Source organism: Nesoenas mayeri (assembly GCF_963082525.1).
Source record: "Nesoenas mayeri genome assembly, chromosome: Z".
NCBI classification, from domain to species: Eukaryota; Metazoa; Chordata; class Aves; order Columbiformes; family Columbidae; genus Nesoenas; species Nesoenas mayeri.
Window position 1 is genome coordinate 38,399,220 of NC_137542.1, and position 17,081 is coordinate 38,416,300.

Below are 17,081 nucleotides of genomic sequence, written 5' to 3' on the forward strand. Positions count from 1 at the left end.
AGGATCAGCTTCTATGATTGCTCTCAAATGGTCATTGTCAACTTTGGAAGGCCAGATACTATATTCCTCATTCTCAAGGCTCTTGTCTGCTTTGTGAAACTTCTTGAACCACCACTGCACTCCATGTTCGTTTGCAGTTCCTGGGCCAAATGTGTAGTTGATGTTGTGAGCTGTCTCCACTGTTTCACGACTCATTTTGAACTTGAATAAGAAAACTGCTCAAATTTGTTTTTTGTCTAACATCATTTCCATAGTCTAAACCAAATCTAAAATAAATAGCAAGTAGTAAGTCAGCAGCAAAAAAATATAAAGCAAGAAAAGCAAATTAAAATAATGTATAATGTAACCACATTTATTTAAGAATGTATTCCAATATCAAACTGCAAATTTCAACAATGCAAAAACCACAATTCCTTTTGCACCAACCTAAGATTACTCTGGGGCAACATGGTCACATTTTTCTATTTCTGTGCACTTTACTGGCTTTAATTTGTACTGTAGTCTTAGTACTACACAACTATTATTTAATGGCAAACTCTCCCTGCCCTCCCTCAGAATTGTGTGGATTAAGGAAAGAAAATATATCGCTTAAACTTTTGACTTTTAAGATTACAAATAAATTTATATTTTTAGACAACTGAAATGATCTCCAACACTTTTCCTAGGAAAATAATTCCTTTCAAGCAAGGCAGAAATCCTCACTGCTGGGGCATTTGGTCTTGTCTGGACCGCAACCATGAGGGGAAGCCCCTTAAGTGCATTGTCAGTGTCCAGGATGCTAGGCAAGCTCATCGGCAACCACATCATGGAAAGAGAGATCAACTAAGTGATTACCTAGTCCATGCTCTCCTCTCACTGAAGATGTGCCTTTATCTACATCATCCCATGCCATGTTTGTCTAATACACTTTTCACAACCTCCCATGCTGAGGACTCTGCCAACTCCCCACAAAGTCTACATCAGTGCTTCCCTAGCCTTATCAGCAGCACAACATTCCTTGAGCTAGCTCAGATCATTCCCACAACAACTGAAGCCTGTTCTTGCTCCTCATACCTTGCCTGTGGAAGACAGACTATTCCATAGTCTTGGCAATAATCTTCCTTGACGTGAGGCTAAGAAGCTGTCCAACTTTTAAGAAAACTTTTACTTTTGAATTGGACAGATCATGTGTTATGTATCTCTGACCCCTCTTGTTGCTTTCCTGCAGGCTTTCTCTGATTGATTCACACAGGTCTTCAAACAACTTGATTTTCTAACCCTAGCAAGTCCTGATGCTGCTTCCCACTCCCCAGCTGGAAGGCAGAAGGTGGTCTCAGCTTTTGAAATCACCAAGGACTATGACCTAAGTAAAGCATACATTTTGCCAGTTGAACTGGTTTAATTAAAAAACCAAACAAACAAAAAACCAAAACAAACAAAAAAACAAAACAAGGACGAACTGTGTGACAACACAAGGTCACAGCCTGCCCTTCTAGATGGCTACACCTACAGCTCCTGTTGGCCTCCTGAGAAGGCAGTGGAGACTGTGAGTGTTCACACCCATACTGGGTTTGGCTTCAGTCTGAATGAAAGGGAGTTTTAAGAAAACATCTTCGAGGTAAGCAGCATTTAAAATCACAGAATCACACAGTAGTTTGGGTTGGAAGGGGATTCTAAAGGTTATCTAGTCCAACTCACAATTTGGATTTGTTAAAAACATGCCTAACTGCAACTAACCATGGAAAGGTTCTTGGCATTGCCAAGTCCATGCAAGACCACACAATCAGGAACACTGTAGTAGGGGAAGTTGCTGTCTGGTTCTGCCTCCATTCTAGCCCTCCTTGTGCCTTTCAGGACACACCACTCTCCCTTGACTGAAAAGGTCACTTCAGTAGCTGAAGCACATACCAATTGGGCACAAATCTTCAGTGAGCATGCAAAAGGAAAAGAGGGCTCTTAAATATTGAGTGTGACCCAACTACTGCTTGCCATATGAAGGCCAGTCATATGTTTGCTTTTCATTAAGTTAAGCAAGTTAGTGTCAAAAAACAGGAGTTAACCACCCCAGCCAACAATAAACACTGACCTTTCAGTTGAGGCAAGGGTCTAAGGAGGTGAAAACCACTTAAGGTTTATTATTACTTATTATGATTATATCATGACTAGAGAGCCCCAGTTTACATGTCTTAGAGACATGGAAGATCTGAAATAAACAGTGCAATTTGCCCTAAAATGTTGCTCCAAAAGCTTCAGAGCAATTGTACCGCTCCGTTGCCAGCTCAGTATTTACTGCTACCACTTCAAGGACTTGTCATAGCTGTTTCATATCAACTTGAAAGATAAACAATGATAATAATCTGAACTCTTCTAAGAGGGAAGTTGCACTTTTTTTTTTTTTTCCCATGATGCTGTTAACATCTTACAGGCTCTCACACTAGTCTGACAGGAAATTTCCACTCATCGAGTTCTCTGTTACATTGCAGAGATATTTACATTCTTTACTTTTTTATTTGTTTATTTTCATCTTGTCTTCCTGCAATTCAAACCTTCATCTGCTCCTTACAACACAAATGCCCTCGTCTAATCAAAAGCAAAAGAGACACCAGACTTTAGTTCATTTCACATGGGTCACAGATTGTGCACAGGCATCAATCCTGTGTAGAAGGTTTTCCCAGATAGGTTTGTACCATCTCAGTCACATCTCTCCTTCCTGCAAGTATGACCTTCAATAAAACTGAAATTTTGTAGTTTCCATAACTGGAAAACCTTTACACTGCTACACAGAGTAGAAAGGACTTCTGACACAAAAGCTTGCAGATGGTAGATTCTCTCTCTTCTTCATGACTGAAATAATTCAGACAGAAGGGGAACCAAGCAAGCAGCCTTCTTCCATTAGGCACACGAATTACCAATTATTCTTCAAAGACATTGTCAGCAATCAGAAGGTAATATCAAGCTGGAAAAATTATTCTCCCACCAGACCAAATGTGATTGGCAAGGCACTATATTTGCTACAGTTTCAAGTAATTAAAAATATGCATAATTTCCACCTAGTCTAGGTCTTTCTTGTAATGCCTACTTAACATCTCCAAGGGGTTGCTGTTCTCCCAACTGCTTCTTCTGGCTGCAAAGTCCCATAGAGCACCTTGTGACACCAGAAAGCTAGTGGAAGCTTTTCATCCTCCCTTGGGGTCTTGATAAAGGAGCTTTTTAACTCATTGACTCCTATCTGAGCCTGGCCTTACCAAGAATTCATAGGACCTTTGAGGCTGATAGACTTGTCACTAACCTGAGCCAGAGATGATTGATGCCCATGGTCAACAAAGTAAATAACAAAGCATAATATTCCAGCTGTCAGCCACCTAGGTCAACACATAATATTGATCAACAGCCCCACACAAAGTAAAACTCACTATCAAATATTTTCTAGGTTTTAAAACTACTAATGTGGGTGTTAAGCTGACATAAGACACAAAAGTAGCTGCCGTTCACGGATGTTTAATGTATTAGGAAATGTCTTTAGGCTGTACACTAATGGTTTCACAAATTATTTCTCCACTGCTAAGAACTGCTAACTGTTTAAACATTATTCAACAGGCGCTAGCTTTTTTGTTATTTCTCTCTTACCATTACTTGCTATGGTCAACCTCACATGAGACCACCACTGTTCATATTAATAGTTGCAATATTAGAGTATGAATCATCTTTATGGTCTACATGACACATGTAATGTACTTTGGAGGGCTGAACAGTTAGTTTAGCCATGAGAACACCCTGTAAGATTGCTAGACACATTTTAATCTAGTCCTGATAGGTCTTTTAAGTGTAAAAGCAGTTACGGCTAAGATGTTTCTTACTGCTGTGACAGGAAACAAAGATGTACAGCAACCTGCCTGTAAAAGTGAAAGAAGAATGCACATTGTTTAGTCAGCATTGGAATGGAACTCATATCACAAGTGGCTTCATCAGGGAAAAGCATGTCAAACTTCCCTCCCTCACCACTGAGTAACGTAATTGAATACAATATGCAGGTTAGCAGAAGATTTCTTAAAAGAATATGACTGGCTGTTAGCACTGATTCCTTTCATATAGTTTATATCAAAATTTAGCCCTATGTCACATTAATCTAAAACCTTTTACTGGTTCAGTGAAAACACCTGCTTACTGTGATGGGGTTCATGATGACGGTAGCTATTATATTTAATCTCAAAACAAGACTAGCAATGCGGACATCTAAATAATGTCAGCTCTTTCCTGTCCACTGTACAGAAAATCTTTACGCTGATGAAGTGGAACCTTTACTGCTTAAACCAGTGCACAAGATATGTGTTTTTCTTCACTGTACTACTGAGACAAAAAACATCCTTCACCACACAATTTTCAAAAACTACCACATAATCACATCATGATTCTTCTTAAGAGCACATTAGTAATTTCTAAAATTTCTAAAAATTTCTAAAATTTCTAAACTTTCCCCCCACCAGCCAAGAGTAAGGAAAAATCTGATTTTGAAACTCATTATTTTAGTAGACTGAGATGATACACATGTAGTAACAGGCTTAAAAAATCCTGAAGCATTCTCTACTGTTTTACCTCTTTGTCTGAACGATGCATTTTGCTTTTGAAAGAGGTAAAAAATGAGCATAAGCCAAGCTTCATTTTCTCTCTTAATATTAATCAAAAAGTTATTGTAATATTTTTTACTTGTTTGTTGTTTGGATTGAGCAACAAGGGGTATTGGTTTAAAATATTTCTGAAATACAACACCTAATTTTTCAAAAAAAATTACTCAAAAGAGCTATCATCTGTCTCTACTTATAGTCACTCAATGACTTCCAAAACAATGTACTTTACAGGTAAAACAATGTGCTACTTCCTCCTAATTGTTAGAACCATAGCCTATGATTTGAAATTTCAACAGTATTCTTCTGAAGTCACTCAGTATTTCTCCAACTTAAATTGTCAGTTATATGCATACAACTTTTTAATACTGTTACTGATATAAAAAAATCTCCTTATGTTTGGCAGACTACATTGGAACAGAACTTAGCCTTTACGGAACAACTAGTCAAACAGGCTACATCTGAACACATGGTCCTGGAAGAAACTCCATTCCTAAGCTGCACCTCAGCTGCATTTTAAAGTGACCAGCAGGTCTTTACCTGTAGGAAACTCAGGTGCCTGGGGAGCAGCTGAGTGACTGAGGGTCCCATGGTCTAGGCAGTCAGGTTGTGGGGACTCCACAGAGCAGCTACCAGGCAGCTGAGGAGCAGCTGCAGGCTCCAGAGTATTAATTTGCTGCCTACCCAAATCCTGCCAGTCTTTCCAACCCTGACGCTGTTCCTTGGCTTTCACAGTAGGGATGCACTATGTCCACCACAGCTCAACACTTCCAGAACATCAGTCCTTTACTACTTCATATATTTCTGAGCTACTCATATCTTCTGCATGTTTTAGAATTCAGAACATAAAATAGCAGTCATTAAAAAAATGCCCTAAGTTCCTCATTCAGAGAAGCCATGCTTTCATACATTGCCTGCTTAAGATTTCGTAAGCTGTCCTTTAATTAAGAAAAAAAAAAAAAGGTAGGAAGGGAAACAACATAGAAACCACATTATAAACAGATCAAATTCCTATTCAACAACTTTATATTCAGAAAATCAAGTCTACCTCGCTATGTGATTGCTGCTAAATATAGTTATTTTCTATCATTATTCACAGAATGCAACATTTCTAGCCCTCCACACTCTCAAACCATGCTCCATACACTTCTCTCACTGGCCACCTTCTTGATAAAGACAGGGAAGATATGATGACAATACAACACACTATGAGGTTTCCGCTTTCTCTTCTCTCAGACCCCAAGGTGAGTAGACCCACTGTAACTACTAACAGGCATCAGAACTATCACTCACTTTAACTCTGCTAGTGTATTTTGCCCCTCAGCAACAGCCTAAGGCTCTTTTGGTCCCTCTAAGTTCAGGAAAGAAAACTGCATAAGATACAGCTGTTTTCAACATCTGACCTTGTGACATGAACCATCTGGATTCACAGCACCTGACATCCTAGCTCTTGATTCCTATATTTAAGTTGTCTGTCTAAGCTTCGTTTGTAGTTAAGAGAGAAAAACTGATATGTTCAGCATATTTCCATGTGTTCTATTTCAGACCTTTCAGATGAGAGGAAATAAGGTCCTAAAAGTGCCCATTTCTCACCACCAACTGCAAGAGAGTTCTAGACAACCAACTCATTTGTGGACATGTATTATGTAGATACTGACTGCATGGGTCTGATTGACCAGATGAAAATATTTTATTTATTCTTATGAAAGATGACTTGATATTGGAGTCTGATGTACCTTAGTTGCATTTAACACTGAACTCTAAATATGTACAGTTATAAAACATCCACCTACAACCATAAATCAAATTATTGTCTTCCAGACCAGAAAAATTACAGACAATATGAAAAGAATTATAGGTAATACAAAACTGATTGTTTTTTATTTAAGACACTCACCTTATTTCCAGTACCAAAGAAGAATTGATTTTCCAGCCTTGTACAGCATGCTGGAAGATTGAGGAGTCACCCTTTCGAATTATCTTATCAGAGCTATTGATCATTGACCTGCTCAAACTCAGTTCACCATCTCTGCAATGCAACACAGAAAAGACATGATTACATCAAAGCTAACTCTACTTTTAAGTAATTTGCATCACACGCACTGGTGATATTTCCTTTTTTTCACAACAACAACAAAAAAGCAATTATCTGTTTGCCAAATCAAATAAACTGTACCTGTGAGAAATCTACGGGCCACCTACATCTAATGCCATTTAAGATCATAAATATGGTTATATCTGTAATGAAATGGACATAACAAAAATTATAATGAACTCCAAATTGTGAACTTGGATCAAACTTCAGTGTTTGTGAGGCAGATTCTGCATTTATGTGTTCCAAATTTCCAATACTAGACTAAGAATTAAGTGTTAACTTTCAATCTTTCCTCTAGCATTGCTCATATTCTACAGTAATGGCCTAATAGATTCCCTTTGGCTCCTATTGATACTAAAAGACTTTCATGCATGGCATTTTGGAGTTTAACAGCATACAAGACACAAAATTTCCTTGAGACTTCCTGAAACCTTTGTATGCGTACATCCAAACAACCTCAATTGTCTTATCCTGGCCCTTAGCAAGAGTTACAGCAACATCACTGCTGTATATATATGTGTGTATATATATATATATATATATATATATATATATATATGGTATCGGCATTTGGTAAATTACATAGCAGACTAAACTCAAACTAACCTGCAATGGGACATTAAATAAGCCAAATAAATGAAACAGGTAACATGTAGTAATGTGGAAAAAGCGCTACAATTGCAAAAACCCCTGTAAATAATAAACTAGTATTGTACACTTCATCAAAAACAACACAGCATTAGTAGCAATGCTCTCTCTCCCTCATCCCCTCTGTGCCAACATACTGCAGCACTGACATTGCACAGTCATAGGTAAGACCAACATCTATCAAAAAACCTACAACTTTAAGGAATCATGTAGGCACAAGACCTGTATGCAAATTAACAAGGTCATGCTAACTTCAGGGCATAGGATGCTGCAGAAGTTCCTGCATTCAATAACCAGAATGTAAATAATACTTCTTCCTATTTTAAAATAGGCACTTTGTTCTACCGTTAAAACAAATGTGTTCACTTACATGCTCACCTCTTTTTTATTTGAATTGCTCTACTTTATTTTCACTTAAAGTAATATTAAATAAACTAGCACCTAAGATGCTAAATTTACTCCAGAAATTTCTTAATTGTGTAAAGAACTGTGAAATAAATTCGTGCTACTTTGTATCTTCTACAATCACTGCAAATCCCCTCTGAGGTAAATTAAACAGCTGCCACAGCAATTTGTGGGTGACAGTGTCAACCTTCACTCTGAATTACCTTGCTTTGGTCACCCATCAGACCAATAATAAGATCTCTTCTCCTGAAGACACTTAATTAAATATAAAAAAACTATATTCAAGCATATAATATAACAGAAGATAAAACTGTTTAAGAAACACTGCATTCCACATAATACTCATGTTTCATTACTTGATCTGTAAAGGGTCATTACTATCCAGTTAAAGAAGGGCCATACTTTCACAATTATTTTCCTATCAAACTTTACTATGAGAACACAGCTGACTTGAGGTTTATCACATACTTTGGAATTGCACATACACATTTTGGAACATCTGGGACTTAACCTGCAGTGCCACTTATAAACATAAAATAGGCCACCTTGTGCATTAACAGTTCTACATTACTGGTACTTCTGGGAAGTAAAACATCGCATGGAAAAGTGATTCTGCCTTCCCATGTGGCCAGTCAAAAATGACCAAATGGCATGAGCCCTTCCTTTAGGAAAGAGGCAAGTGTAACATCAACGGTGGCATCAGACACTAGTAGTACACTCAGGATTTTGTTTCCTGCTTCATACAAGAACGGATGGGATGACAGGCTGGGAAAAGAAACTGTATTCCAATACCCTTAACCAAAGTGAGTAGCACCACATTGCACAATAATTTTCACTGATAGCAAGGAAATAGAGACATCACTTAAAGACCTGGCAGAAGTACCTTACACCTACATTTTAAAGTGTTAAGGACATACATACTTATGACTAAATACACATTTTCTTTAACAGAATCACAGAGTTACAGAATGTTAGGGATTAGAAGCAACCTCAAAAGATCATCTAGTCCAATCCCCCTGCTGGAGCAGGAACACCTAGATGAGGTTACACAGGAAGGCATCCAAGCAGGTCTTGAATGCTTCCAGAGTAGGAGACTCCACAACCTCCCTGGACAGCCTGTTCCAGTGTTCTGTCACGCTCACTGAGAAGAAGTTTCTTCTCAAATTTAAGTGGAACCTTTTGTGTTACAGTTTGTACCCATTGCCCCTTGTCCTATCACTGGTTGTCACCGAGAAGAGCCTGGCTTCATCCTCGTGACGCTCACCCTTTATATATCTGTAAACATTAATGAGGTAACCCCTCAGTCTCCTCCAAGCTAAAGAGACCCAGATCCCTCAGTCTTTCCTCATAAAGGAGATGCTCCACTCCCTTAATCATCTTTGTTGCCCTACGCTGGACTCTCTCCAGCAGTTCCCTGTCCTTCTTGAACTGAGGGGCCCAGAACTGGACACAATATTCCAGATGTGGTCTCACCAGGGCAGAGTAGAGGGGAAGGTAAACCTCTCTCGATCTACTAACCACCCCCCTTCTGATACATTCCAGGATGCCATTGGCCTTCCTGGCCAAAGGGGCACAGTGCTGGCTCATAGTCATCCTGCTGTCCACGTCCACCAGCAACCCCAGGTCCCTTTCCCCTACACTGCTCTCTAATAGGTCATTCCCCAACTTATACTGGAACCTGGGATTGTTCCTAGCAGATGTAAGACTCTACACCTTCCCCTGTTATATTTCATTAAATTTTTCCCTACCCAACTCTCCAGCCTGTCCAGGTCTCTCTGGATGGCGGCACAGCCTTCTGGCGTATCAGCTGCTCCTCCCAGCTTCGTGTCATCAGCAAACTTGCTGATAGTACACTCTACTCCCTCATCCAAATCATTGATGAATATATTGAATAATATAGGCCCCAATACTGACCCTTGAGGCACTCCACTAGATACAGGCCTCCAACTAGACTCTGTCCCATTGACCACAACTCTCTGTCTTCTTCCCTTAAGCCAGTTCACAGTCCACCTCACTACCCAATCATCCAGACCACATTCCCTCAATTTAGCTGTGAGGATGCTGTGAGAGGCTGTGTCAAACGCCTTACTCAAGTGAAGGTAGACCACGTCCACCACTCTGCCATCATCCATCCATCTTGTTATGTCCTCATAAAAGTCAATGAGGTTGGTCAAGCACGACTTCCCTTTGGTGAAGCCATGTTGACTGCCCCTAATGATCTTCTTATTCCTGATATGCCTTGAGATGGCACTAAGGATAAGTCGTTCCATCAGTTTCCAAGGGACGGAGGTGAGGCTGACTGGTCTATAGTTATCCGGGTCCTCCTTCTTGCCCTTTCTGAAGACTGGAGTGACATTTCATATTAAATCATCAGTTCATTTTAGTAGCTTTTAAATCATGTCAATGCATTATAAGCTGGAGGGGGCTATTTTTGCAAATATATATGAATTCTATCTAATGACTAATTTCTGAATCATTTTAGCAGCTACCTCTATTCTGACAGGAAGGAGTACATATTAGATTGGTGCAAAAGGAATTGTGGTTTTTGCATTGTTGAAATTTGCTGTTTGATACTGGAACACATTCTTAAACACATGCTTTTCTTCATTATTTTTTTTCTACTGATTTATTACTTGCTGTTTATTTTAGATGTGGTTTAGACCATGGAAATGATGTTAGACAAAAAACAAATTTGAGCAGTTTTCTTATTCAAGTTCAAAATGAGTCGTGAAACAGTGGAGACAACTCACAACATCAACTACACATTTGGCCTGGGAACTGCAAACGAACGTGGAGTGCAGTGGTGGTTCAAGAAGTTTCAGAAAGCAGACAAGAGCCTTGAGGATGAGGAGTGTAGTATCTGGCCATCCAAAGTTGACAATGACCGTTTGAGAGCAATCATAGAAGCTGATCCTCTTACAACTACACGCAAAGTTGCCGAAGAACTCAACGTTGACCATTCTATGGTCATTCGGAATTTGAAGCAAATTGGAAAGTTGAAAAATCTCGATAAGCAGGTGCCTCATAAGCTGACCAAAAAAAAAAAAAAAAACAACAAAAAAACAACAAAAAAAACCCCAAATCATTGTTTTGAAGTGTCGTGTCCTTCTGTGCAACAACAATGAACCATTCTTCGATCAGATTGTGACATGTGATGAGAAGTGGATTTTATACGACAACCGGCGATGACCAGCTCAGTGGTTGGGCCAAGAAGAACCTCCAAAGCACCTCCCAAAGCCAAACTTGAACTAAAATAAGGCCACGGTCACTGTTTGGTGGTCTGCTGCTGGTCTGATTCACTACAGCTTTCTGAATCTTGAATTCTATCTGAGAAGGATGCTCAGCAAATTGATGAGATGTGCTGAAAACTGCAACGCCTGCAGCCGGCATTGGTCAACAGAAATGGCCCAGTTCTTCTCCATGACAATGCCCGACTGCACGTCGCACAACCAGCGCTTCAAAAGTTGAACGAATTGGGCTACAAAGTTTTGCCTCATCCGCCATATCACCTGACGTCTCACCAACCAACCACCACTTTTTCAGGCATCTCGAAGACTTTTTGCAGGGAAAATGCTTCCACAACCAGCAGGATGCAGAAAACGCTTTCCAAAAGTTCGTTGAATCCCAAAGCAGAGATTTTTAGGCTACAGGAATAAACAAACTTATTTCTCATTGACCAAATGTGTTTATTGTGATGGTTCTTGTTTTGATTAATAAAGATGTGTTTGAGCCTATTTATAACGATTTAAAATTCACGGTCCAAAACCACAACTACTTTTACACCAACCTAATATTAAGAAACATGGTATCTTTAATGCTGCTGCTCCCTTACACATTCATTTTCACGTGTATTTTTGCATACATACAACCCCAAAATTTTAAACTTTTGTGCATCCCCTAAGTATTCAGATACCACAGCATCACAGCAGAAACAGGGCTTACATTCATGCTGAACAAGAGAGAAAGATACCAGCAAGTTATGAAAGACTTTCATACAAAGGGAAGCAAACATGGCATCATTAATCAGGCATACACACAGGTGAGGCCAACCCCGTGCTCCTGGGAGACGCCAAGGCCACAGCCACCCAGCTGTGCCCAGTGCATGCACCCAGCTCCCACACTGGCCTGCCTGGGCATGGGTCAGTTAAGAGGGATGCACTTTCTGGTTTAGACTCTGGGGACTGTGAGGGTGAAATGGGAACTAAGGTGGCTGCAATTGTCCCAGCTTCCCCCAGGCCAATACGGGAACTTTAAACCTCCTTATGCCTCCTCCTCAAATTAAGGCAAAAGCCAAAGGAAGAAAATCTGCTATGAATGCATCCCTCTGCCACCTAGTCGATTTGCACAGGAAAGTGTGAGCCCCTTCCCTGCCTTTGCTGATTTCACAGGGCCACCATGGAATTCCTCCCTGTGAAAACAAAAATTTATACATCTCAAAGGATAAATAAGCTTGGCTGAAATCACATCTTCACAGGATAGCTGCAAGCTGCGAGAAAAATGAGGAATACAGGCATGCACGTACACAAACCCAATGTGAGAGAATGAGAAAGCTGTGCTCACAGAAAAATGGCAAGGGAATTTCTCCTTTAATTTTCAAGCTCAGACTGGCAGAAGAGCGAAAATATGTAAGAGTGTCTCCGCGAGGGACCAGAGTTTCCACTGGAGGAGCCTCACGAACCTTAGGGGTATGTCTCGCACACTCTCAGAGCAAGCCCGGCAGCACAGCTCACAGGCAAACTTGCAGGACGGAGATAGGAGCCAGCGGTAGCTGCCAGCGGCCGCCCAGCCCAGTACGGTCACCTCTGAAGGGCCTCCCAAAGCAGCAAACGAGGCACAACGCACTCCGGCGGCCGCCACTACCACCTCCAGCTACGCCGGCCGTCGGGGAGCACCCGGCGCCCCCTATTACTGCGGCTCGGGGGGAACAGCATCAGCTGCAACACTGACACCAGCCAACCTCCCGCCCGGGCCCCCAGTTCGCCGGCGCTGAGCTCCGCCAGCCAAACCCGCCTGTCCCGCAGCAGTACCCCTGCTCCACACACGCCCCCCTCACCCAGCCCCACGCCCCGCTTCCCTGCGCAGACCAGCAAGGGTGCCAAGTTGCGGTGGCAACGCACGGGAGCGGGTCACGGCCCAGGGTGTGCCAGGGGACCTGAAGACCCGGGTGGGGCCCTGGAGAAGACCTCAGACAGCCACATCGCCAGGACGTCCCCTCGAGGAGCCTTCCCGGCGTGGCGCCCCGCAATTACCCGACGAGCGGTGCCTCCTGGCGCTCCTCAGTCCGCGCTATTTCTTTCGTTTTATAGAAGATGAGGAGGAGACTTATCGTGCACGCAGTCCACCTCTTCCTGACTGAACGCATGTCTTCTGCGAAACGCAGTCTCCCTCCCCCTTTTCCTTTGTTTGTCGGGGGTGTGCGGAAAAGAAGTCCACACGCGGCACAAATTGCCAAAAACACAGTAGATCTTTTTACGAAATAGCTGAAGAAAAAAAACCATAAAATCAGGAAGGCGCAGACGCTGGGCGACGTTTGGCGTTTAGTTTGTCTTTCACCCTGTCCCCGATAGCCAAGGACCAGGGCTCGCAGGCGGCAGCTCGCTCTCCTCGGCCAAGGAGATAAGTCCGTGGCGCCGCCGCGCCGCGCCCGCTGCGCCGCGCCGAGCTCCTCCCGCCGCTGCTCCGCTGCGCCTCGGGCCCCGGCTCCGCTGCAGCCCTCTTAGACCGCGCAGGCCGGGGCGCCGCTGGCACCTCCCTCCTCGCGGCGGGGCGGTGGCGGGCGGAGCGCTGCAAATGGGCGCCGTGTGGGGGCGGGCACCCGGCGTCGCGCCGCAGGTAGCAGCAGCGAGCCGCGGGAGACGCGGGTCCGGGCTGTGCGGGGTTGCGGACCGCGGTGCGGGAGGGCAGGGGCGGCACCCGCTGGGTAGAGGCTGGAGGTCCTCCCGCTCTGTAGCCCCGCTGTGTTTGTGGAGGGGTTGCCTTTTTCCCCTGAAGCACGTAATGCCCTGTCGCCTTTTGGACGTCAGAAAGTTTGAGTAAAGCACCGCCAGCTCAGTGCCACTAAAAAGACATGCTTCTTTTTTTTGAGAAGGATAAGGGTGGTTTTTGTTTCTGTTTTTTGTTTTGTTTTGTTTGGGTTTTTTTGTTTTGTTTTGTTTTGTTTTCTTCTCTCGCTTGACGGACGCTTGGAGCGTGAAAAGGGCATTGCAGGTTTATCCCAGCTTCGGACTACGGCCTGGGCAGCTCCTCCGGCCCCGACACTAGCGGGAGAATGCAAGGGGAGGGAGGGGCAGGGAAGTACTAGGGTCTCTGCACACCCGCGTCCGGAGGTTAACCCCGGAGTGTGGCCAAATCCACGGCCCAAGCCCCTCTCTTTTGTGCCCTGTTTCATCTATGCGGACTCAACATGGCCGTTATTTTTATACTTGTGCTAGGATGATTTCTCTGAAATGCACAAAATAACTCCAAATCTCGAAAGAAAATTTAAAAAAGCCCTTTAAAATGCATAATGCAACATGAAAAATAAATAATGAGCATCCACTTTTCTCAGTATTATTTTGTCCTCTTCAAAGTGACTGGGCTGCCTTGGATTATTCTGTGTGACAGCCATCTGCACACAGCCCTTAGGCTTACATTTATGGAACAGGCTTCAACACCAACACCACTCTTCTCCCATGGGGATCCAGATTTGTGACAAATCTGATGTGATTCCTCTCAGGTTAAGAGTGGGAACTCACAGTGTGACAGAACTTTCCCTGGGTCTATTTGATCTGATATGCTGTATTCAGAACTATTTGGTCACAGACATTTCATAGCAAAATGCAAGCAAATGTAGAGATAAGCATGGATTTTTCTTTCCTGAGAAAATATTACCTCAAGGCATTAAAAGTGAAGAAGGGTTGGAGAAATCCTTAATAATGTCAGGGCTGCTAGTAGTTATGTTCTAAAAATCATTTTTGTTTAAAAGCAAATATTTAATTCAGCCTCAGTGGAATAGAATGGATACTTTGCAACTTCCTTTCACACAAGCCACACCAAACTGTGTTTTCTGTGCCCTTCTCTGCTGAGGCTCTGGTAACCTAGTCTTGGAAACTGACCTCTAAATAGCATCGGCAGCAAAAGGAGTAAAACCCATTCTACTTGCGAGCATGAGCTTCAAATTTCAATTGGTATAATTCATGTCAGACAGTCCCTTCTAGATGAAAAGTGAATTCAAATGCAAAATCCTATTTAATACCATTGTAAAAACTGCATCACTTCTTCAGCTGAAAAGTTAGGATTCGATTAGTTGTCAGTCCTGTTGAACATCTGCAAATACTCTTTTTTACATGCTTATATTGTTTTTGTATATAAGATTATTTTTATAGTTAGATGGGCTTATCAACAACAGATACTGAAAACGTATACAGAGGGTCCCAAATTCACCCACCTTTGGTGGTGGTTTTACTTGGTTCCAGCCATAGCTACCAATGGCAGCTTACACTTAGCCACAGCAGCTTTTGGTTTTGTACCAGGCTATGTGAACTTTCAGAAAGTAGTATGTCTTCATCTTCTCCAGCTTCTGCTAGGCTTCCTTCCACCTGAAGCTTAAAATCCATCTCCCCTGCTGCTTCATGTGGACTAATTGTCACCTCACACAAGGAATCCTTGCTTGCAACCAGGAGACTTGAGGACTGCTGGTGATGGGCATCATGAAGTACCTTGCCCATCACAGTACACTTTTGTATCTGTGCTCTGTCTGCTTGCAACCAGTCTGAGTGAAACTGAACTCCGCCACTTCAAGAGGCCTAAAAAGTTGACACCAAACTGATTCTATGTACAAGTAGCCACAGCAGCCTTATCCAGGCAGGTGGACACTTCTGCAGTTTGTGGGTTTTGTTTTTTGGTTGTTTTTTTTTTTTTTTTTTTTAATGTCTCTGTGTTTTTAAATATCATGAGCAGTACTAGTGCATTCTCCATGATGGTCCCAGCACCCTTGAGGAACCTATCTAATATTTTAACTACAAGCTCCAAACCATCAAATCTCCCAAACTGTTATTCAGTTGTTAAAATGTAAAACTGTCAATTTACACTTGAGTAAAATATGAAGAAAAAACACTTATCCAGAAGCACACATTGGTAATCTGTGGCTATGATCCTGAAAATTCAGGCTGTTCTCATGCCTGTCATTCTACTACCATGAGAACACACTACTGGGTCAGAAGAGAACTATGGGATCTTGAGAGACAACCCAGTGCATCCCCCGCCACAAGACAGGATTTATGATATCGCTCATGTACCTGACTTATGTAGGCTAACTTGCTCTTGAAGACTGATTGATGCTGTTTGCAACTCAGCCACCTATTGTCTCCATTGATCTGATCCTGCAGTGATTCACCATATTCACCTTCTGTGTGTGCTATTCTAAGCTCTGACGTTATCTGTATAGGAGGGTCCCAGTGCCACTTGAAAGTTGACCCAGGGCAACTTCTCAAAATCTTCAGTGCTCTCCCAAATCAGTCCTGATCTCTATTTCAGAAATAGCCTTACAGCTGTGACTACAGTGCAGAAGGCTACTCTCATAGCTATTTTGATCAGGATTCCCTCCTAATCTATACTCTTATTCTCTAGCTTTCTGATGTACTCAAGTAACGGGGCAGATGCGTATAGTATATAGGTATATAGCATATATATAACATAATTGAGCCAGGTGGTACATTTCACTTGCCATGACAAATTTTGTTGTAACACAAAATGAGTTTACTGTATACACAATTTAAACATACATATCACCACTTCATTTAATTACCTTTCTTTAATATATATTAACAGCACTTAATAAGTCTAATGAGCTATCTAAATTATGCCTTGAAATGATTTCCTCTTTCTCATACAATCTAATGATATTTAAGTAATGAATAGAGTTTATATCAAATTGTATGGTTTATTTTAAATGAAGTAAGGGAATGGTTGAGCTCTGTAAACCTAGAAATACATTTAGTAAATCCTATTTTAAGGCAGCTAGTGATGTCAGTATAATTTATTTTATGAAGACTACTGGAGGAGCAAAAATATGAATAATATAAATAATAATACATTTGAGCATATCAGGTTTCAGAGTGCTAATTGGTTCCTATAGCAAAGTGTTCTTGAAAGGCCGCATTTCATGCTGATGAAAGCGTTTAGAAACTTCAAACATTTACATTTGCTAAAACATACTATCATATAAAGTCCTTTTTGTGTTAAGTGTATTTGATGTTGTCTGTGGGTGCTCAGAAATATCTTCTGACTTAATTCTATCCTTGTTACCACTGAGGACAGAGAAACACTATAAGAGATTGCCTAGGGAAGCCATA

General features: G+C 41.8%; 1 protein-coding gene across 3 annotated transcripts in view; it reads right to left on the reverse strand.

Moving 5' to 3' along the window:
* ST8SIA4 (ST8 alpha-N-acetyl-neuraminide alpha-2,8-sialyltransferase 4) overlaps positions 1 to 14,198 on the reverse strand; it is a 50,994-nt gene extending 36,796 nt beyond the window's left edge. The window contains exons 1-2 of one of the 3 annotated variants that reach the window (XM_080362644.1): positions 12,999 to 14,198; positions 6,499 to 6,630 (exon numbers count right to left, since the gene is read on the reverse strand). In XM_080362644.1, coding sequence (XP_080218770.1) covers positions 6,499 to 6,630; positions 12,999 to 13,111 — 245 coding nt within the window. In that variant the 5' untranslated portion in view covers positions 13,112 to 14,198. Of the gene's footprint in view, positions 1 to 6,498; positions 6,631 to 12,833; positions 12,954 to 12,998 lie in introns of those variants that run through there. The other 2 variants (XM_080362646.1, XM_080362645.1) reach the window with 2 other exon arrangements.
* Between the last annotated feature and the right edge of the window lie 2,883 nt (positions 14,199 to 17,081).